This window comes from Nelumbo nucifera, chromosome 1 (genome assembly GCF_055504915.1).
Source record: "Nelumbo nucifera cultivar China Antique chromosome 1, China Antique-T2T, whole genome shotgun sequence".
In the NCBI taxonomy this organism is placed as follows: Eukaryota; Viridiplantae; Streptophyta; class Magnoliopsida; order Proteales; family Nelumbonaceae; genus Nelumbo; species Nelumbo nucifera.
Window position 1 is genome coordinate 57,134,200 of NC_142649.1, and position 22,716 is coordinate 57,156,915.

Below are 22,716 nucleotides of genomic sequence, written 5' to 3' on the forward strand. Positions count from 1 at the left end.
ACCCAAAGGAATCACTCCAATAATTCTGGCAAAAGCGGATTAAGGGAAACCACGCGCTCATCAGTCAACCAGTGGGCACTTGTTCCTGATTGTACCCCTCTGGCCTGTGGCCATCCACCATGGGCTCTCGTAGCCATACAGTTAAAGGGCAAGCTAGTAAATTTGTCTGGCTAGTAGTAGGGAGAGTTGGTGGATTCCTGTCTTATTCTCCATCCTTCGTTTGCTTGTTTGTCCGTCTCTTTCTTCTTTTTGGACGCCCAAAAAACCCAAACCATTGGCGTTGCATAACCATGTCTGAAACCGCCGCTGGTTTTATTATACTGAACTAGACGAGTTTGATCAATCTCTCTACCCCCTCTCTCTATATTAAACAACCCCACATCCAATCTTCTTCATCAGATCACAGACGAGTCAAGCAATACTTCTAAACCAAAATTCAGAAACGATCAACCAAAAGAAAAGAAAGATGAGTTCCACAACCAGAGCTTGGGTTGCCGCTTCAAGCATTTTAGCTGTTGAGGCATTGAAAGATCAAGGCATCTGCAGATGGAATTACACTCTGAGGTCGTTGCACCAACACGCCAAGAACAACCTGGGATCGTTTTCTCAGGCTAAGAGGAGCATCTCTTCTTCCTTAGCGATGGCCTATAACAAGACATTGAGAGATGAGCAGCAGATGAAGCAATCTGAGGAATCTCTCAGAAAAGTTATGTACTTGAGCTGCTGGGGTCCCAATTGATCCACTCCCACACCTCCCTTAACACTACCAGTGTTACAGATTTTGACCCAGCAAACGAAGAATGGCAAAATTGGGGTCGGACATCGGTGGAGGCTGAGAATGAAATATACCAAGAATTTTGTAATTACTACTGCATATAAACACCATTAAATCGTTATCTTAATTACACAAATATATACTTCCTTATTATCTCAAATTCTTCATTTTCTTTTCTATTGGCCTTCATGATTCAACGGTGAATATATAGGTGTTTCATGCATGGATGGGTTGAATCACGATTCGTTTCCTGGATAAGTGGACAATGCAGAGGTTTGGCTATTTTTGAATCATTATCTGTTCTTCAATAAGTGGTGATCATCCAAGTTATCCGTCTAAGGAGAATGAATTAGTGACCATCGCCTGGCACATTCTTTCCAGTAAAATTAGGGCTGTTTTGCTGTAATAGATTATAGATTAGGCTTTCTCTCAAGCCAAATTTGGTCTAAGCTAAAATAGTGAAAATTTGAGAGAATAAAGCACTAATCCTATGGTCTTCCTCCCTCGGTTGTGAAATATACTTGTATAATTGCATTGCAATTGTTACAGGGATAAGCTAAAAACAGTGGCGTGATGGTGTGAGAGACTACAAGGAGATGGGAATATGGGATTACGATTAGGAAAATTGTATAAAATTGTAATGTCACTTTGGTCTTCAAACTTTAAAATTGGACAACTCAGGCCATTAATTAGTTATTAACCAGCCGTTAAGTGACATTTTAAAAAGATAAAAATTACCTCTTCTAAAGTTGGGGTCACCAAAATGTCCATTCAAACGTTACCCTAATTTTCTTGAACGAAATAAACAAGAATTTGGGACTGTTAATTTTTTGTCAATGCTTAAATGGTTGATAAAAAAAATTAGATGACATTCAAAGAGCATTTTTGTCCTTTTCAAATATCAATGACAAAAGCCTCACACACCCATTAATAGCCCACAACATTTATGTAGGGTTGGGTTGGTACTAAAGTCCATGTATGTTGGGATAGTAGAACTTGAAACTCATGGTCCATAGCCTCCCTTCACTCAAAGGATAATGTGGGTCAGGGGAAGATAGGCCGAGAGAAGCAGTATGTTGGTGGAGATGAGTGCTGTGGTGGTGGTGGTAACTGTAGAGAGCCAACTACAGTCCAATTGGTTATCTACCATGACCAATTTTATACTAATTCTTCTCAATTTTATATTAAAACAGTTTAAAATATCCAAAAGGTGGATTTTACAATGGTTAAAATATAACCCTAATTAAAAGGAAAGAGGGTGACAACTCCATTGGTTATCTACCATGACCACGTTGAATAAATAGTAGATTAAAAGATTATGTGAATTTTGATTATTGATTATTTCTTTTGTTTTCATTTTTTATAACTTTCATGAATTAATATGTTCTTTTCTTTATTTTTTTATATATTTTCTTATCAACAATTCATATGTCTATGTCTAAATAGAAAAAAATATCATTGTTAGTAATCGTTTTTCATTTTCAATTTATTCCATTAATATGATTACTTTCTTGTCAGCATCCAATTTTTTATCGGTCCTTTCACCCTACCTCTTTGTACCTTCATTTTAAGACCCCAAAACTTGAAAACATAATCGGACCAACTTGAGACTTGACAAAACCTAAAAATCCCTCTTTTGATGCAATCCACATGACAAACTAGAATATTGAGATCAAAACCGAACATCTGATTAGACATGACCCTTAGACTTAGGAAGCTATAGCTTAATTATACATTAAATTTCGTGACCAAACTCCAAAGATCCTTCATTCATCACACCAACCTCCTCTCTAACGGCCCCAATCTACACGATGTTCAAACCTTAACTCTACAAAGTCAAATCCAAAACATCCATTGCCTCTAGCCAATAAGACTCAATCAATTCCCAAATCTCACATCAAATCTACGATGATCAATCTAAAAAATACCAAGATTCTATTTCAATAACTCTGAATGAATAAAACTAAACAACCAAGATCAACAAGCTTTTTCTTAAATCTAAATAGTCCACCCGACTCCTCATCACAATCCATGCCCATATGCCAAATTTCAACTAAAAAAATCCCTTATTTAACCGTCCAATCAACAAAAATTCTAATTCGACACATATAATTAAATCACAAAAGAAGCCAAATCCAAACAAAGTGGGTACCTCTCATTAAGTCCAAGAAAACCCTCCTATCCAATTTCGACCTTAAGATCCTCCAATTTCTCCCAAAATGAGCAAAGTTCTTTTTCAAGTCTTCTCATTAGTTGATAAGTCATAAGCCAAAACTTTGATTTGAACCCAATCTTTTAATCCACATCTTTGAACACAAATTCATCTTTTCCATCACATTCGAGATCCATATTTTCCATGATGGCTGATGTCAACCCTATATTTAACCAGTTCAAACACCTGGACCAATAAAATTCAGTCTAATAGACTTAAAAAAACCTAAAAACCCAAAGATACCCCATTTAAAGTTATGAAAAGACAAAATAATATTTTTGGGTGAGTCAATTTTTTGTTTTATGTGATTGGGAGCCCAAAATACGAGACTGCAATGTTAGGCATGCCCCAAACTCTCATTGGATGTGTGAAATCCACTATGTTTTAGATCTGAGATTTGCACGAAATCTCCATGCCCTTGTTAGTTTCAGACCTCTCTTGAGCTCGTCCAAGCACTCTCGAGTTTGTTTTATTTCTGGGTTGCTTGAAGTTCAGAAACCTTGGAGAATTTGCATTTCAGCTTCTTCTAAGATAAGAGAAAGAGTTTGAGAGGTGAGGGTTTTAGGGAAAATAGTACATAAAGCTCGATAACATTACCTTAAATCAATTTTGGGAGAAGTTGGGAAAGGTTTTACCAAAATTTGGGGATTTTTAGCAATCATTTTGTTAGTGTTTCACTGTAAATTAAGTATTAAAAAACACCCGTATTGGGCTATTGCAACAGCTTGGAGAGAGGAGTTCCTAACACTTTCCCTCTCCCAATCTTTGGAATCCGGAATCTCTTGGTTAAATGCCTTTCCCGTGTAGAATGAAGTCATTATTTTGAAGATAAATCAATTTTTTCAAAGCTGAAATGAGGGCACATTTCCTTTGCGAAATAGGTGGCGATTCTATCTTATTTGAGCCGATCATGAGATTCCTAGAACTCACATTCCTAAATCTAGAATATAAATAATATGTTAAGAGTGGTTCCTGAAAAGTAATTAATTGTGTTACTAAATCTTTTAATGGTTAAATTATTGTAGTAGAAAATCTCTAATAACTTTTGGCTAATGATATTCAAGTTTCCTTGAGAACCTTTAGAGTTAATGAAATTTTATTTTCATAACTATGAACTTACAATTTGTTGTTTATTGTTACGGACTTCCTCTTTTATCTTTTAGTTATGGAGAAACTTGACTTTTTTGCTCGTTTGGTGGCATCCAAAGCCTTATGTTCTAGATTTTTATGATGAAATGTTTTCCCATATTCAACATTTATTTTTGAAAGAAGAGAAACTGATGAAAGTAAAAAGGGCCAACTCTGTTTCCGAATCATTTGTCTATTTTTAGAGTTTGGATCACGAGGAGCAAATGTGTTCCATTGAAGGCATTTGGGGACATTTTTTATAGTCATAGTAAGCAATCAAATTTTAATTGCGACACATGACCCCAACATAGCAACAATATTAAAAGAATGACAACGATAAACAAATAAGCAATAGTTAAATAATTATGAAGTATGAAATTAACACATTGTGTTGAATTTACAGAGGGCTTTCCATGTTTATAACATTATTTGGCAAAGATGGATCAAGTGGATTTTGGTCAATTTACTCTTCTTATGAGTAGTATTATCACCATCTTCATACAATTCCTCTAAAAAGTACCAAACATATTAATATAAATATTAAATAAATAAAAACAAAGATAAATATGAATAGAAAATATACCAAATCTGTTTGGGTTTTCTTTATGCAATGCTTGCATTTCTCCAAACAACTAACTTTTCTAATGTTGCTTCCATGCCCTTTTGACATTGATTTCATTACCTTTGGATACCACTTTATCATCTTCCTCTAAATTATCTTTTGAATCTTGAATTACATCACATGGTCCGTATTCACAAACAAGAGTCAAATTGGTGCTATGGGAAACAACATCAAAACTTGGGGAGCTTTTGCCTTTAGAATCTCTTCTATCTCCTTCTTGCATGGTTATACACATTTAATAAATATATGAATGTCTCCTTATTATTTGTAGCTTGTGTTGAAACCTCTTTAACAACTCTTCAAAGTTCCATAAACATTTTAAAAAACTCAACATTAGGGTCAAGTTCAATTGAATGGCCACAATAATCAGTTACTTCTCCATACCTTACATTCCTTATCAATCTCTTTAAGACATATTTTAATTTTGTTTTTGAGAAAGAATATATAATGCAAGCATACGTAAAATTCCCGCAAACTCAAACTTTTTACAATTACAAACAATTTCTACACAAGAAAGATTAATTGTCATAATATTCTCACCATGTTTATTCAAGTATTTCACTTTGTACTCATTGTTCCAACCTCGACTGCATTTTGGATAAGACAATCGTGACTTTTTTAATATTTCTTTTCATCAATTTCTCTAAACACTGTTGGAGTGTATATAGATGCAACCCGCTTTAACATGTGTATTGGAAAAGTTAAGTGGGGGATATTCTGGCTCATTTTCACTTCTATTTGTAACTCTTTATATTGACGATCTGATATAACTCTATCAAAGTGCTTAAAAAATTAATGCAAATCGAGATAGGGATTTAAATAGCCTCTCAATGAACTATTCATGCTCTCATTCCTTTATGTAGTTTTCATATTAACACAAAAATTGTTTCTTTCGTGTGCTAAAACCCATTTCTCTTTCACTTGAAACAATCATGGTAACCAAAATTTTTCAACTAAATCATATTTTGAGATCATCTCATGTCATGCCATTTGAAATTCTTCATCCTCTTCATGTTCATATATGCATCTATTAAAGTCCTTATCAAAAGAAGAAGCAGCAGCAAAAACTTGCTTCAAAAACTGGCTCCTAGCTAGCAACGGACGGCACCTGAGAGGAAGAAGGTGAAGGATTCTCGGGGGATTTGCCCGGCGGGAATACTCCAAAGCTTAAGTTAGAACACTGGGGGAGAAAGTAAAGAGTGTAAAGAGGCTAAGAGTGTAGGTCGCGCTAGATCACTGAGTTCTCAAGATTAGCTCGAGAACAAGTAAGAGACTCAAAATCAGATTCGATCAGAGATCCCTCTCCCCTTCGACAAAGGGGCTTTTATAGGGATGTTCTTGTCAAATCGGGCGTAACCGCCACCGGGCTTCTGTCGCAGCTGTTACCTGCCAGGGCTGCGTAGGTGACCGTTGCAGGGTACTACCCAATTGGATGGGTGACACGTCCCGGGAGGACAGGCACGCCACCATCTGTCGAGAGACGTGGGTACAGTCTATCGAATGGGCAGGGACTGCGCTGTCAGTCAAGAGACGTGGTGCAGTCTGACGGGTACGGTCTTGTTAGATAGAAGCTTCTTGAGAGCATTGCGTCGCTTAGTCGCGAGCTACCTTGTACCGAGCTACCCTATCGTGTAGTGAGCTATCTAGTTGCGAGCTACTTCATAGCGAGCTCCTAGGGGTACTTCGAGGTGATCCTCATCGAGATTGTCTTTGGGGCAGTCTTTCTGCCTAAGTGTTGGAGCGAGCTGGTTACCCTAGCTCGCGAGTTGGGATAGTCTTGGAGTATTCCTTTTTAGTAGCTCGGGGGACCTCGAGCTCGCGTTGTAGCGAGCTCCCCCTATAGCGAGCTATGACGTAGCGAGCTGTCCTACAGGCTCATTACTTAGTCGTAGTCAGGTTGTGGTGCTGAGTTGTTGCTCGTGTTGAGTCAGGTCCATGTGTCATTGTCTCAAGGGGTCGGGTCAAATCATCCTCCATCAATTGCCCCCCACTCCTCGGGCTGAGAGTGCTACCTTAGCGTGAGGAGTTCTTGAAGCGCGACGGGTGGATTTGACCAAAGTTCAAACTTGATTGACTGCTCGCATTAAATGCGTGCACAGAAGTCAGGGGATTTCTAACATTTTGAATGCCGAGAAACATGCCGAAGCGGCTCTTAACTCTGGATGTCGTGCAGCTGTCATTACCTTAATCATGGGAGACGTGCAGCCAGTCACATTTCGGTTTCAGAAGACGTGCGGTCAGCTTGACTAGGGGCACAATGGCTATAAATAGGAGGGCCCCCAGGCCTCATTTTCTTTCACGCTAACTTGTTGTGTTCGGATTCTGAGGTCGCGCATCCATCTAGTCTGCCCGAGCTCTTCTGTTCACACCATTTCATCTTTCCAGTGAGTCTTATTCATTTTGTCAATCATGCTTGGGTATCTGCACCACGTTTATCCCCGGGACGGTAACCAAGACGACAACGCCCCCTCGAGCTCAGGGAGAGCTTGGGAGCAGGCTCGGGAGGCCTCCGACGATGTGGCTTTTACTTCTCGGGGCAGAGAGCCCGACACCTTCGGTCCCTCCTATATGATGATGGAGAGACTCAGATCTCTAGTCCGCTACTTTCATCTTCCTAGGGACCTTATCTACGGTCTCCCCTCTGGTTACTTTCCCTGGGAGCATGGTCCCAATGACATAGTAATTTTCCAGGAATAGCTCGAGGCTGGCCTGCATCTTCCCCTGCACCCTAATAGTGGAGGTGTTGAATAATTTTAACGTCAGCATTGACCAACTCCATCCCAACGCCATCCGGAATGTAGTTGGGACCATTTCCCTGTGCTATGAGTATTGTCTCCCCCTTGATCTCGATATCTTTTCTTCCATTCTCTACATTAAGAATGCCACTCCCGAAGCGCCTCCGGAAAGGCGTTCTTATTACTTTTCTCCCCGCTGCGGCTTTAAGCTCCTGCACGACTTGTCGAACAGGGTTCCCGCCTGGAAGCGGGACTATTTTGTGGTCCATAACCCCAAGGGGTGGCCCTTCCCAACCTCTTGGAGGGGCACCATCTAGGACCCCGGGGTTGAGTTGGACTCTAAAACTCAGAAAATGCTGCTGTCCTGGGGAGTTATAGGCCTTCTCTGTTCAGATTACTTGACCGAGGAGAAGCTCGCGCAGGCTAGCCTGAGTCTGGGTAGGTTGCCTTTTAGGTCACGTAGTGCCTTGTAAAAATATATTATATGTGTATACATATATTTTCTTTTTTACTGGACTAATACCTTGCGGTTTTTTGGCAGCCATCATGTCTAGTGTTGATGCACGCCGCCTTCTTTCCAGCAACCAGAAGCGTAAGGCAAAGAGGTCGCGTCCTGACCGAACTCCTACTTCTGGGGGTACTGAGTTTGAGTCTGCTGAGCCATACTTTGTTTCTCCACCGCCTGAAGTTCCACCAGGCCCGTTTGAAGGAGGTGCCGGAGAGGGTGGCCTCGAGGAGGGCGAGCTCCCGAGGCAAGGGGTGATTCCTCCTGGTCCTTCCCGCCCATTCCCCTACCTGCAGCTCCCAATGGGGGACTGGGAGGGTGTCAATGACTACCTCGTGGCTGGGCGGAAGAGCTGAAGGGCGATCTGCCACAAGGAGGTCGCTAAGTGGGGGGAGATAGAGCCCAGGTCGCTCACTGCGCTCGCCGCCTCTCACTGTATGGTGGTAAGTGGTCCTTCTTTTCTTCTCATTCTTTCCTTTCTTTAGCTGTTTTTTGACCTTAGTCCCTTATTTGGTAGGTGAGCTCCGCCATCCACGCCATGGCCCTCCAAACCAACATCCAATCCGGCGACGCTCGTAATCAGAGGGTCCTTGTTCAGAAGCTCCAGGGCGAGCTCAACTAGGCCTGAGGTGAGCTCCTTCAGACTCGCAAGGGGAGCGAGGCCCAGGAGCTGCTCGCCCGTGACCAGGAGGCGCAGATCGCTAGGCTTTCTGAGGAGAGAACGCGCTACAGGGAGGAGTCGTCGAGGGTGGCAGTGGAGAGAGCTCCTTCGCCAGTAGGTTTGGGACTTGGAGTCTACACTTCTGGACCAAACTCGGAACTTGGACACCATGGTGGAGGCCGAGCGGGCTAAGGCAGTCTGGGACTTCAAGGACTCCCAGGAGTATCACGACCTCCAAGTGGAGTATGGCTCGAGTTCATACCGCTCCGGATTCAAGCTCTGCCACTGGTTAGTCCGAAAGAAGTTCTCTGGGCTCAACCTCGATGACATCACAATGAAAGGTCTAGTTCCCGAGACGGCGGACCAGGCGGAGGAGGAGGAGCCTAACTCCTTGGAGGACGATGATGAGGTGGAGGAGGTGGACCCTTGAGGCTGGCGGCTCTGTTTTTAAGCTTTTTTGACTGATTTCTGGTGGTTCTCGGGTGCCGAAACCCAGTTTTCAAAAATCTTCTTCATGGACAGTTGTGCCCTTCTTTTACTTCTTGTTGAACTTTCCCGAGCTTTTTTAGCTTGGTTTTTATTTATTAGTAATGAATTTTTTCTTTTTCTGCTAAGTATGGTGTGCTCTTTTATTTTTTTGCCAAAGTGATCTCATCACTCGAGCTATTAGAGCTACATACCCGAAATAGGATTTTTTTGGTAATCGTTATCCCGAGCTATCCCTTAGTGTTCGAGGCATCTTTATAGCAAAACGTGAAGTACATTGTATGCCTGAACTATATGTTTGTAGGTCGTTCCTTAATTGGTCCAACCGGTGTACTGAGACAAGCTATGCTTCGTAGGGTTCAACCCCGAGCTGCTTACGCCTCTGATATTTCATACCTTGCCTTTATCAATGAATTGGCTAAGTCTTTCACAGTGCCGAGGTCTTAGTTAGCTCGGTGTTTTACCCCTTAGGCTGAGAAGGTGACTTATGGTCTGCCCTTGGAGTTCACCCATGCCATGGAGAAGACTAGGTCTTATTGCATCGAGGTCGTGTTAGCTCGGCATTTTGGCCCTTAGGCTTTGAGAGTGACTCATGGTCTACTTAGTAGTTCGCCCATGCCATAGAGGCAATTGGGTCTTATTGTGCCGAGGTCGTGTTAGCTCGGCATTTTGGCCCTTAGGCTTTGAGAGTGACTCATGGTCTACTCAGTATTTACAGGTAATATTGCCTTAAGTTGACAATATTCCATGCCCGAGGTACTTGTTTCCCTTCAAGGGTTTTGAGCTCGTATGTTCCTTCCTCGAGCACCCGTTTCACTCGGTAGGGTCCTTTCCAATTCAGTTAGAGCTTGCCAACGTCGGGCTCTGGTACCATAACTTTACGAAGGACCAGGTCGCCGACGCGGAGGTTCCGCTTCTTGACCCTAGCGTTATAGTACCATGCTACTCTTTGCTGGTAAGCTGCGGTCCTGATATATGCGAGGTCCCTTACCTCGTCGAGTAGGTCAAGGTTGGTATGCAACTCGTCTTCATTTGCTTTGTCGTCATATGCTTCCAGTCGTAGCGAGGGAACCTCGATCTCAACTGAGATGACTGCCTCATTGCCATAGGTGAGGTTGAAGGGAGTATCTCCTGTGGCGGTCTTCTCGGTGGTTCGGTAAGCCCATAGAACATTGGGTAGCTCGTCTGCCCATAGTCCTTTAGCTCAGTCTAACCGCGCCTTCAGTCCGTAGAGCATAACTCTGTTTGTGACCTCTGCTTGACCGTTTGCTTGAGGGTTTAAGACCGAAGTGGAGTTCTGTCGGATCCCCATGTCTTGGCACCAGTTCTGGAATTTGATGTCCTTGAACTACTTACCGTTGTCAGAAATTAGTACCCGAGGTAACCTGAAGTGGCACACTATGTTCTTCCAAAAGAAGTTCTGGACGTTTCGGGCTGTGATCGTTATGAGAGGTTCAACTTCTACCCATTTGGTGAAATAATCCACTGCTACCACCAGGAACTTTCTCTGGCCTGTCACTAGTGGAAACGGTCCGACTATATTGATGCCCCATTGTGCGAAAGGCAACGGGCTGGTTAGATACTTGAGGTCGGCAGTGGGTTGATGGTGGATATTGACATGCTTCTGGCACTTGTCACACTTTCTGACGAGCTCAATAGCGTCTGCTTTCATTGTTGGCCAGTAGTACCCCTGTTATAGTGCTTTTTGGGCGAGGGCTCTGCCCCCCAAGGGTCCGTTGCACAGGCCCTCATGAGTGTCGCGGAGTACGAGCTCGGCTTCAGAAGGTCGCAAGCAGCGCAGGTAGGGGAGCGTGTAGGATCTTCGGTACAGCCGTTCGTCTATCATGACATATTTGGCTGCCTGACACTCTACCCTTATGGCGGCATTTCGATCTGCAGGGTGGGTCCCGTGTAGCAGGAAGCTCGCGAGCGGGTCAATCCAGCTCGGTTCTGCTTGAACGACAGGAGCGACCTCCTCTGTCGCCTCGAGAATGCTAGGCCGAGGCAGGTTCTCTATGTACACGATTCTCATGGTGTTATCACTGGTGCTGGCTAACTAGGACAGGGCATCGACCTCAGTGTTCTCCGACCTCGGGACTTGCTTGATGAAGTGTGACTGTTAATCGAGCAGAGCCTCTCTTACTTTGGCTAAGTAGGCAATCATAGTTGGTTCGCGAGCTTCATATTCGCTTATGACCTGATTGACCACGAGATGGGAATCACTACAGATGATGATATGCTTGGCTTTCACTTCTTTGGCTAGAGCTAGCTCGGCTATCAACACTTCGTACTTCGCTTCATTGTTGGATGTCGTGAACTCAAAGCGTAGTGCGTACTCCAGTTTTGTGCCACTTGTGCCGTGCAAGACTATTCCGGCTCTGCTGCCCTACTGGTTCGAGGAGCCATCTACGTGAAGGATCCAGGGCTCCTCATCCTAGTTCGCGCTTGGCCTAACTAGGAGAGATGCCGCATTGGCTGCTACCTCACGGTGCTCGGACTCAACCGGCTTGGGAGCTCCGGGCTTGTCCGAACTGGGGGCGTCGTGCTCAACCGGCCTGGGGATTTCGAAGCTGAAAGTGCACTCCGCGACGAAGTCTGCTAAGGCTTGGGCCTTAATAGCAGTTCGTGGCTTGTATTGGAGGTCGTACTCGCTGAGCTCAACGGCCCACTTCGTCAGTTGAACAGAGACCTCGGGCTTGAGTAGGACTTAACTCAGAGGTTTGTTGGTGAGGACGATAATAGTATGAGCTTGAAAGTACAGACGGAGCTTTTGGGCTGCAATAACCAGTGCATAGGTCAATTTTTCTATCTCCGGATATCTTGTCTCTGCTCCCTACAACACTTTACTGACATAGTAGATAGGTCATTGAACCCGATCTACTTCTTTTATTAGTATCGAGCTGACCACTTCGTCACTTGCCGAGAGGTACAACTTTAAAACACCGCCCTCTTCGGGCCGGGTTAAAGACCGGTATGCTGGCGAGGTACTTTTTGGGCTCGTCAAACGCGAGCTGATAATCTCGGGTCCATTCAAACCCTTTGCTTTTAATTGCTTTAAAGAATGGTAGGCAACGATCTGCCGACTTGGACATGAAGCGGCTCAGAGCGGCTATTCGGCCATTCAGCCTCTGAACCTCCTTCACTTTTCGGGGTGGTCTCATATCTAGGATGGCCTTTATTTTGTCCGGGTTGGCTTCAATGCTGCGCCGATTAACAATGTATCCTAGGAATTTACCCGAGGTGATGCCAAAGACACACTTATTCGGGTTTAGTGTCATATTAAATCTACGTAGAATTTCAAAAACTGAATGCAAGTCTTGTATTAAGTCACACGAAAACTGTGTTTTGACAACCATGCCGTCTACATAACATTCTACTTTTAGGCCAATCAAAGGCTCAAACAGTTTATTTACAAGTCTTTGAAAGGTCACCCCAGCATTTTCAGCCCAAAGGGCATGACCTTGTAGCATTACAGGCCAAGCTCGGTTATGAAGGCAACCTTTTCTTCATCTGTTGGGTCCATCTTGATCTGGTTATAGCCCAAATAGGCGTCTAGAAAGCTCAGCAACTCGTGCCCTGAGGTCGCGTCCACCAGACGGTCGATCCTGTGGAGTGAGAAGAAGTCATTTGGGCAAGTTCAGTTTAGGTCGGTGTAGTTGACGCACATGCGCCATTTACCGTTAGCCTTTTTCACCAGAACGGGGTTGGCCACCCAGCTTGGGTAATGGACTTCCTTGATAAAATCGGCTGCAAGGAGCTTCTCGACCTCCTCATCGACTGCCCTCCATCACTCTGGGGCTTGGTTGCGTTTCTTCTATCTAACGGGCCTAACTATAGGATCAGTATTAAGCTTATGAGTTATGATGCTAGGGTCTATACCGAGCATTTCTGCCGCGGACCAAGCAAAAACATCTAAATTCTCAAGTAAAAAGCGTATCAGTTTAGATCGCAGAGGCTCCTCAATGGAAGCACCGATCTGAAGTGTCCGGGCTGGGTCCTCCACCGAGGCTGGGATGGAGACGGTCTCTTCTGTGGGTGCAGCTCACTCCTCGCTCTGCTCCGTAGGTCGCTATAGCTCGAAGTCATCGGCCACCTTGGCTTTTCCCTTGAGAGCAACGATGTAGCATTTGCGAGACTCAAGCTGGTCACCTCGCGCTATCCCGATTCCGAAGTCCGTGGGGAACTTCATGGCCAAGTAGTAGGTGGACACCACAGCCCGTAAGGCATGGGTAATCGGCCGACCTACTTTGGCGTTATATGGGGAGGGGGTTGCGACCACTAAGAAATCGTGGTTGAGCTTCACTATGCCAGGCCAAGTGCCGACCTCCACGGGTATTGACTGTAATACTTCCCAGGGGCCTGACTTCCTCCCCGTTGATGCCTACCAGGGGAGTGTTCACGGGCTTTAGGTCGCTCTCTTGGAGCTGTAGTTGGTCGAAGGCTGCTTTGAAGAGGATGTCCGCGCTCCCTGAGTTGACGAGGACGCGCCTGACTTCAAAGTCATTGATCTTCACCTTTATGACGAGCGCGTCATCATGGGGGTAGTGGACCCCACGTGCGTCATCTTCTATGAAGAAGATGGGATCTTCCAACCTTGGCCGCTTTGGGGGGTTCTGCTCTTCCCAGGTGGCTTCGCGAGCTGATGCGCTAGCTATAGCTGAGGTACAGCCCGCCACAATCTAGCCTCCAACTATGACGTGGATGGTCCCCTAAACTGGTCTCTCTTTGGGGGGCTGCTTCTGCGGTTGTTCCACTTGCCTGCTGGACTCGGGAGCATCCCTACTCTGCTCCCCTTGCCGACCTGCTTTATTATTATTATTATTACTTTGTACAAAATTTCTTAGATATCCACGACGAATGAGTTCTTCTATCTCATCACGGAGGTTTTTACAACTTTCGGTGCTATGACCGTGATCTTTATGAAAGGTACAATACAGATTTTTATTTTTTGCACTTGGGTCGGCCTTCAGCGAAGGTGACCACTTCACGTACGGGGCGTCCTTGATCACCATGAGGATCTCGGCCCACTTCGCGTTGAGGGGTGTATAGTCCCTTTCTATTGCTGGAGCTCGGAAAGGCTGATTTGGCTTTGCCCCCCGAGCTTGGTCCTTCTTCTTCCTGCTGTCGCTCTGAGCTCGGGGCTCTGGTTCCCTCTTCCTTTTCTCAAGGGTCTGCTCGCTCTTCTAGTTGATTTCCTCCTCCGTCCCTATGAACCGATCCGCGAGCTTGAGGAACTCGGTCACAGTGTTGGGTTGATTGACAACTACGTGCCACTTGAACTCTTTGTGGGTGATACCTCACTTGGCTGCGGTGAGGCAAGCTGCGGGATCCAGGTCGGGTATCTGTAAACAAGCGTCATTGAACCGCTTGATGTAACTCTGAATTGACTCCCCTTCCTTTTGAACTACGTCGAGGAGGCTTTCCTGAGTTCTCGGGCACCTTTTGTTGGTGACAAAGTGGGAGGTGAAAACCTGCATGAACTGCGCCCAACTTCTTATCGAACTAGGCGCGAGGTTACGGTACCATGTGCAGGCTACCCCTTTGAAGGTGGTGGAAAAGGCCATGCACATGCAGGATTCACTGGCTCTTGCCAGATGCATCTACGACTGGAAGGCGTCCACATGATCATTTGGATCGAAGGATCCGTCATACTTATCCAGTGGAGGGAGCTTGAAGTCCCTTGTCATGGGGACAACAAGGAGTTCTGGAGATAATGGAGAAGAAACTGAGAGGAGAGGGGTAGCTTTGACTTCACCTGAGCATACCTCCTCTTTTCCTTTGAGCTTGGGAGAGACTCGGGTAGCATTTCGGCGAGCTCACTGGCGTCTTCGCTGCGGCTTTGCTGGCTCGGCATTGGTGCTTGATGCTTCAGTGTCGCCGAGCTCGACGGGCTTAGACTGCTGGTGGTGACTTTGAACCAAAGGGCCCTGCCTATAGTCTGCGGCCCGAACCTCGAACGGATTCTCTGCGAGCGGGAGCTCGAACCACGAAGGCCGAGGCGATACGGGCTTGGTTGGCTGGGAGGCCCCCAACCTGCCCACAGGCTGCGAGGCGGGGGTGGCTGGCCTCTCCTTCTGGCTATGGGAAGAGGCTTGGCTCTTGGCAGGATCCTGGGCCTCGAAGGCCTCTCCCCGGCGAGGTCGTTCACTCCCGCGGGAGGGCTTGGTCTGCTTCATGGCCGGATGCCGAGGGGGCAGCGATGGCTGGGCCTGAAGCAGAGAGGGGAACTACTACTGATACTGGTATTGGGAAACCTGGTGCAGCATGTTTTGTTGATAGAGTTGGAATTGTTGAAATTGTTGCATTTGATCTTGCATGGCTCGCATGCACTGCATTAAATCCTCCAACTGGTTCGGGTTGACCGCTGGGGGCACAACTGAGGGTTTAGCAAAGGTTTCTCCAACTGTGGAAGGGAGTGGAGCGACCGTAGGTGCCACTGTGAGAGGCATGTTCAAACTAGGAACTCCATCCACGGAGAGGGGGATGGTGAACTGCCCAATACAGATAGTAGGAAGTTGGGGCTACTCCCCAGAAGTATTCTGGCTGGCACCACATCCAGCGTTGCTAGAGGAAGCTATGAATGCTGAGTTTTCAGAAAAGGAAACTATAAAAGCTTAGAGGAAGACTTCTTGAAGCACTTCCCGCAGATGGCGCCAAATGATGAGGCACGATTCGGGCACTCCTAGCTGGCTGCTGACTGGCTCCTAGCTATCAACAGACGACACCTGAAAGGAAGAAGGTGAAGGATTCCCGGGGGATTTTCCCGGCGGGAATACTCCGAAGCTTAAGTTAGAATGTTGGGGGAGAAAGTAAAGAGTGTAAAGAGGCTAAGAGTGTAGGTCGTGCTAGATCACTGAGTTCTCAAGATTAGCTCGAGAGCAAGTAAGATGACTCAAAATCAGATTCGATCAGAGATCCCTCTCCCCTTTGACAAAGGGGCTTTTATAGGGGCATTCTTGTCAAATCGGGCGTAACCACCACTGGGCTTCTATTGCAGCCGTTACCTGCCAGGGCTGCGTAGGTGACCGTTGCAGGGTACTACCCAATTGGACGGGTGACACGTCCCGAGAGGACAGGCACGCCACCATCTGTCGAGAGATATGGGTACAGTCTGTCGAATGGACAGGGATTGCACCGTCAGTCAAGAGACATGGCGCAGTCTGACAGGTACGGTCTTGTCAGATAGAAGCTTCCTGAGAGCATCGCGTCACTTAGTCGTGAGCTACTTCGTAGCGACCTCCCAGGTGTACTTCGAGGTGATCCTCATCGAGATTGTCTTTGGGGCTGTCTTTCTGCCTAAGTGTTGGAGCGAGCTGGTTACCCTTGCTCGTGAGTTGGGATAATCTTGGAGTATTCCCTTTCAATAGCTCGGGGGACCTCGAGCTCCCCTTATAGCGAGCTGTCCTGCAGGCTCGTTACTTAGTCACAGTCAGGCTGTGGTGCTGAGCTGTTGCTCGTGCTGAGTCAGGTCCACATGTCATTGTCTCAAGGGGTCGGGTCAAATCATCCTCCATCAGGCAACAAGAATAAGAATCAACCTATCCTTAAATTATATGTGAATGTTTTCTAGACATTGATTTTAAAAAAAGATTGAAATACCTATATGAAGGGATTAATGCAACTCCGAAAATAATAGTTTTCTTATGATGATTAATCCAACAAAAGGTGTAAACGGTTGTCATTTGTCATTTTTCCTAAAGTGGTATCAAAGTAAGCAACACAACCAAAATAACTATAATCAGCCACCATTCTTGTATCTGCCCAAAATATGTTCGTTATTAGACCTTTGTTATCAATTTGAATTGAGTGAAATGATGATATATTCTCTTTTTGCAACTTATCAAAATACTCTAATATAGCTCATGCACCTCCATTTTCTATGTCCTTTTTTCTTTTAGCATACATGTAGTTATTATAATCAACTAGTAAACCCAAGATTTTGGACTCCTCCCTTTTTGCCTATGAATTCTACCGTTGAATCATCTACAAGATTTGCTTTGGCTTTTCGTGCTACTGCTATTTTCCTTTGTAATCACAACATATATGATCTACTTGGAGTAACAACCAAATGGTTTTGAGTTGCTTCAAAATTTGTAACACAGCATTGCCCATTACTTTGCAACGCAATAGTCATTCATGCAAGATAACCTGTTCCTTTTATATTATTGCAACATTTTACTTCTACTCATCATTTGTCCTCATGATGATATCCTTATTGACAATAAACAAATATTCTTTTTCTAAAGTCACCAGTTTTTCACTTATGTCCACCCTGTATTGAACACTAAAACCAACATTTGTAGCATATTCATTATAGAAATGGTATGCATTCTCCTATGTTGAAAATGTCATCCCAACTTTTGGTTCCTCATATTGTTTATCTTCTGCCATATGAACATTAGGTTATAATACACTTTGATGTTTGATGTTTGAGGATAGAATAATATTCTTCTTCATCAAAATTTAACTTTACGGGCATATCTACATCCAAGCTCTTCAACCTATATTATCCCCTTCAATTTTAGTATCCAATGTAGCAAAGTCTTCAGTAGCCATTTGAGGGGGGGGGGGGGGGGGGGGGGGGGGCGGGGGGTGGATGTTTTTATCCTACGACTAAGAAATGTTATAAGGATCAATTAACTAATTGTGGACAATAGAATTATTAAAAGCAAAATGACATTTAAAATATAAATAGTAAACACTATAAGATGAAGCATAATTTTTCTTAAGAACCTTTTCTCAACCTTTTATTTTTCTTATTTTCAATTAATCAAATGAGAACATTCTATAGAGAGAAAAAAGGTATAATATCTTTAATGTATCTTCAAAATCTTTTGAAATAATTGAAACCAAATAAAGTGGCATAAAGGGGGGAAAATAATCAAGAAAAATAATTATGATAATGCTAACTAAGAAACCATGGGGCGGGGGTTGTCAAACCATAATAGGTACATGCTTATAAATTATGATTCCTTGATACATTCTATCGATGTAAAAGTAATTTTATAATTTTATTTGGTGGCCATGTGAATACATGTATTGGGTGTTCATATATGTGTACAAATTTGCATTAAGCAAACTATTATAAGCAAGGCCCTTTTGGTCCTAAATTCTTTATCTTTAATCTAGAAATTGAAAGAATGGTAGGATCCATCGTATGGATGCCAAAAAGGTTGCGGAATGGGTGGGCGAATTTCAAAAATTTCCTACCCTTCTTCCAACTGGGAATCATATTCCCTAATTTTAGAATCAAAATTCAATGATCCTACTTGAACAAGAACCGAACCAGATCTGAACCAAAAGACAAGGGAGGGATTATACCTGATCCAGAGAAGTAATATCTTCCAAAGTTGGTGTTCACGCCCAAAGAAGACACCAAGAACTGCTCCTGCTGAAGATGACACAACAACTTTGGAACAGAACCAGTAGAGTGCGTCCTACGCACTGAATCCTTCACAAGAATCCTCTGGAAACAATGAGCACCACACGAACAACCAAGAACGTTTCTTGATCCTCTCAAACTGGTAGAAAAGGGGTGGCGGCTACTGCTGGAGGAGAATGCTAGAGAAGAAGGTGGCGAACTGCTATTTTCTTCTCCAGGGTTTCTGAGATCTTATCTCCAGAATGCAGGTGTGCTCTCTTGAAAAGCTCCTAGGGTTCAAATTCAGGTAATTCGAATTAGAGGCTTTCTCCTCCTGATCATATCAGAAGTTGCCCTTATCCAAATCTGTATTTGGATTATGACTCTTCTTAATCTTATCTGCAGATTAGGTTAGCTTTAGGGCTCATCCTAATCTCAGATCCGCCCCCTTAATTGACTGATCAAATCAGCCCAGATCGAAATGGACTTTAGGCCCATTAAGTAATAAGTGCTCAATAGTCTTCCAAACTGCTGCCCAGTTGGGCTTCTTTGTATGGCGTGGAACCCAAGCATTGATTTACACACCAGCCACATGGGTTCGGCCCAACCTCTATTACAAGGTCTAGGGCAATATTGGAAATCTGGTCCAGTTCAAGGATTCAAGTAATCCTATACTGCATGTGCCTTGGGTCTCAGCTTGGTGGCTGAGACAAGCCACCCTAACAGTTGGCAGCACACCAGTGTCAGCCTTAGCAGGATAAATCTCCCCAGACTTATCCAACGGCTGTGAATATTTAAAACTAACATAAGTCTCATTAAGTGTCCAGTTTTAGGGTCTTACACATAAGCATACCACACAACATGAATCAAACATGTACTTTACTTATTTACATTAAATATCAGAAGTACATCAAGATTGATTGAAGCTAAGGGCATACAAAAACTATCCAACAACTCCTACTTGCACTTAGGTCCAATCAGGTACAAGCCGGAGTCTCATACTTTCCACGTGTTTCTCAAACACCTTCTGTGTGAGTAGCTTAGTTAATGGGTCTACCACATTATCCGCTGATGCTTCCTTCTGAATCAGGACGTCCCCTCTACCAACAATCTCCCGCAATACATGGTACTTCCTCTCGATGTGCTTTGACTTCAAGTGGGCCCGAGGATCCTTAGCCTGGGTGATCGCTCCATTGTTGTCACACAACAACCGGATGGGTGATGTGCTGGACGGAACCACTCCTAATTCTTGAGCGAACTTCTTCATCCACATGGCTTCCTTGGCAGCTTCACTTGCGGTAATGTACTCAGCTTCGGTTGTGGAGTCTATCGGGGACCCCTGTTTGCTGCTTTTCCAGCAAACAACACACGATCCTATTGTGAAAACATACCCAGATGTAGACTTTCTATCATTTGGATCTGACTGGAAATCGACATCAGTATACCCCAGAATATGTAGTGAACTACCATTGAATACTAGACAAAACTCTTTTATCCTTTGAAGGTATTTGAGTATCTTCTTTACAGCAGTCCAATGCTCCTGCCCTGGGTTGGCCTGGAACTTGCTTACGACACTCACCGCCTGAGCAATGTCGGGGTGAATTCACAGCATGGCATACATGATGCTCCCTACGACTAAGGCATAGGGAATGTCTCTCATGCCCTTAATCTCCTCAAAAGTCTTGGGAGACATCTTTTTGGAGAGAGTGACTCCGTGCCTGAAAGGAATGTTTCCTTTCTTAGAGTTTTCCATGTTGTACCTTTTGACAATTTTGTTAATATAAGCAGCCTGTGATAATCCAATTATCCGCTTTGATTTATCTCTATAGAGTCGAAGACCCAGTATATAGGAAGCATCTCCAAGATCTTTCATGGAGAATTGCTGCGAAAGCCATACCTTGACTGAAGTCAACATTCCTACATCATTCCCAATGAGTAGGATATCGTCCACATACAACACCAAAAAGGTGACCTTATCCCCACTGGACTTCTTGTAAACACAGGGCTCATTTGGATTCTGCTCAAAGTCAAACGATTTGACGGCAGAGTCAAAATGAATGTTCCAACTCCTAGAAGCTTGCTTAAGTTCATATATGGATCTATTAAGTTTACATTCCATGTGTTCCTGACTAGCAGCAATGAAGTCTTGCGACTACTGCATGTAGATATCTTCACTAAGATCTCCATTCAGGAACGCGGTTTTGACATCCATTTGCCAAATCTCGTAGTCATGGTATGCTGCTACAACTAGCAAGATCCTAATGAATTTAAGCATGACCACGGACGAAAAGGTTTCCTCATAGTCAATGCCTTCTTTCTGTATATACCCTTTCACCACCAAACGAGCTTTGTAGGTATCAATCTTGCAATCGGGGCCCTTCTTCCTCTTATAGATCCATTTGCAACCAATTGCTTTTACCCCGGAGGGTGGATTTACTAAAGTCCAGACTCCATTAGCCTCCATCGAGTCCATCTTAGCTCTCATGGCCTCCACCCACTTCTGGGAATCTATGTCCAACATAGCTTCCACGTAAGTCACGGGATCCTCTTCACTAGTCAAGGCTTCCACTAGGTAACTATCCTGGTCATAACCATAACGAACTGGTGGTGTGGATACCCGGGTGGATCTTCTAGGTTGGTCACTACCTGGAACTTGCAGGTCATCTCCCACTGGTCCTGAGCTCTCCTCATCAAGAACTATTTCCTGATGATGAGTGTCCAAGATATAATATGTCTCTAAGAATAGGGCATTTCGACTGCAGAACACTTTCTGCTCATTTGGGTCATAGAAAAGATAACCCACTGAATCCTTTAGGTAGCCTACAAATAGGCAACGACTGGTCTTGGATTCCAACTTGTTTGCACTCGTTCTTTTAACGTGCGCGGGACAACCCCAAATCTTCAAGTGTCTGACACTTGGTTTCTTTCCGGTCCATAGTTCGTATGAAGTTTTCGAAACCGATTTGGTTGGAACCCGATTCAGCATGTAAATTGCAGTCTCTAACGCATATCCCCAACAGGATGTGGGCAATTCCGAGCGTGTGAGAAGTGACCGGACCATGTCTAACAATGTCCTATTCCTCCTCTCTGAAACACCATTAAGCTGGGGTGTTGCAGGAGGAGCTAACTATGAGATAATCCCATTGGCTTTCAAGTAGTCCCTGAATTCGTCAGAGAGATATTTGCCACCTCGATCTGATTGGAGGGCCTTAATTTATCTCCCTAACTGTTTCTCGACCTCTTGTCTGAACTCTTTGAACTTTTCAAAAGATTCAGACTTATGTCTCATTAGGTACACGTAACTATATCTTGAGAAATCATCAGTAAAGGTGATGAAATACACGTGTTGGTTGTGGGTCCTAACATTTAGGGGTCCACATACATCACTATGTATAAGGTCAAGTGTGCCTGTACATCTTTTAGGTTTACCATTAAATGGCCTCTAAGGCAATGCTCACAAGTGGGAAGATTTTCTACGGTTAGAAAACCCAAAGGACCATCCTTTACCAATCTTGTGATTCAGTCAATACCGATATGGCCAAGTCGGTAATGCCATAGGCACATGGGATTGACTATGTCACGAGTCCTTTGCTTGGGGATTTCGACCGACATAGTTTCATATAAATTAGTTTCTAGAGAAGGATGTAGAACATAGAGACCGTTCTCTAGTTCCCCGCATGTGATGAATTTGTTGTACCTTTTGATAGTAATCACATTACTAAAAGAGACAGCATATCCATCCACACACAATTTAGAAACAGAAATCAAATTTCTTCTTAGATTTTGTACATAAAGACAGTCTTTCAGTACAAGAATCCCTTCTCTAAAACATAATTCTATGGTTCCCATTGCCGTAGCTGCAACACTTGCAGAAGTCCCCAAGTAAAGTGTCACCTCTACTTCACTCAGCCTTCTACTTACTTTGAACCCCTGCAGTGAGTTACACGCATGAGTTGAAGCCCCGGAATCAACACACCAGGACATAGAAGTCACTAATAAATTAGTTTCCATGACACAAGTTTCGAAACTACCTTTCTTAGACTCCAGGTAGGCAGGACAATTCTTCTTCCAGTGGTCGGCCTGCTTACGGAAGTGACAAGCATCGGATGCCTTGTCTTTCTTTTGTTTCTTAGATTTGGTGGCCTTCTTTTGGAAACAATGAGCACCACACGAACAACCAAAATGTTTCTTGATCCTCTCGAATTGGCAGAAAAGGGGTGGCGGCTGCTGT

The 22,716-nt window shown here is 44.2% G+C and overlaps 1 protein-coding gene across 1 annotated transcript; it reads left to right on the top strand.

The window, feature by feature from the left end:
• Positions 1-357: 357 nt before the first annotated feature.
• On the top strand, positions 358-928 carry LOC104589372 (uncharacterized). The gene has a single exon (XM_010247671.3). It carries the CDS (start codon positions 467-469, stop codon positions 737-739), a length of 273 nt encoding a protein of 90 aa, XP_010245973.2. The 5' UTR covers positions 358-466; the 3' UTR covers positions 740-928.
• Positions 929-22,716: the final 21,788 nt, after the last annotated feature.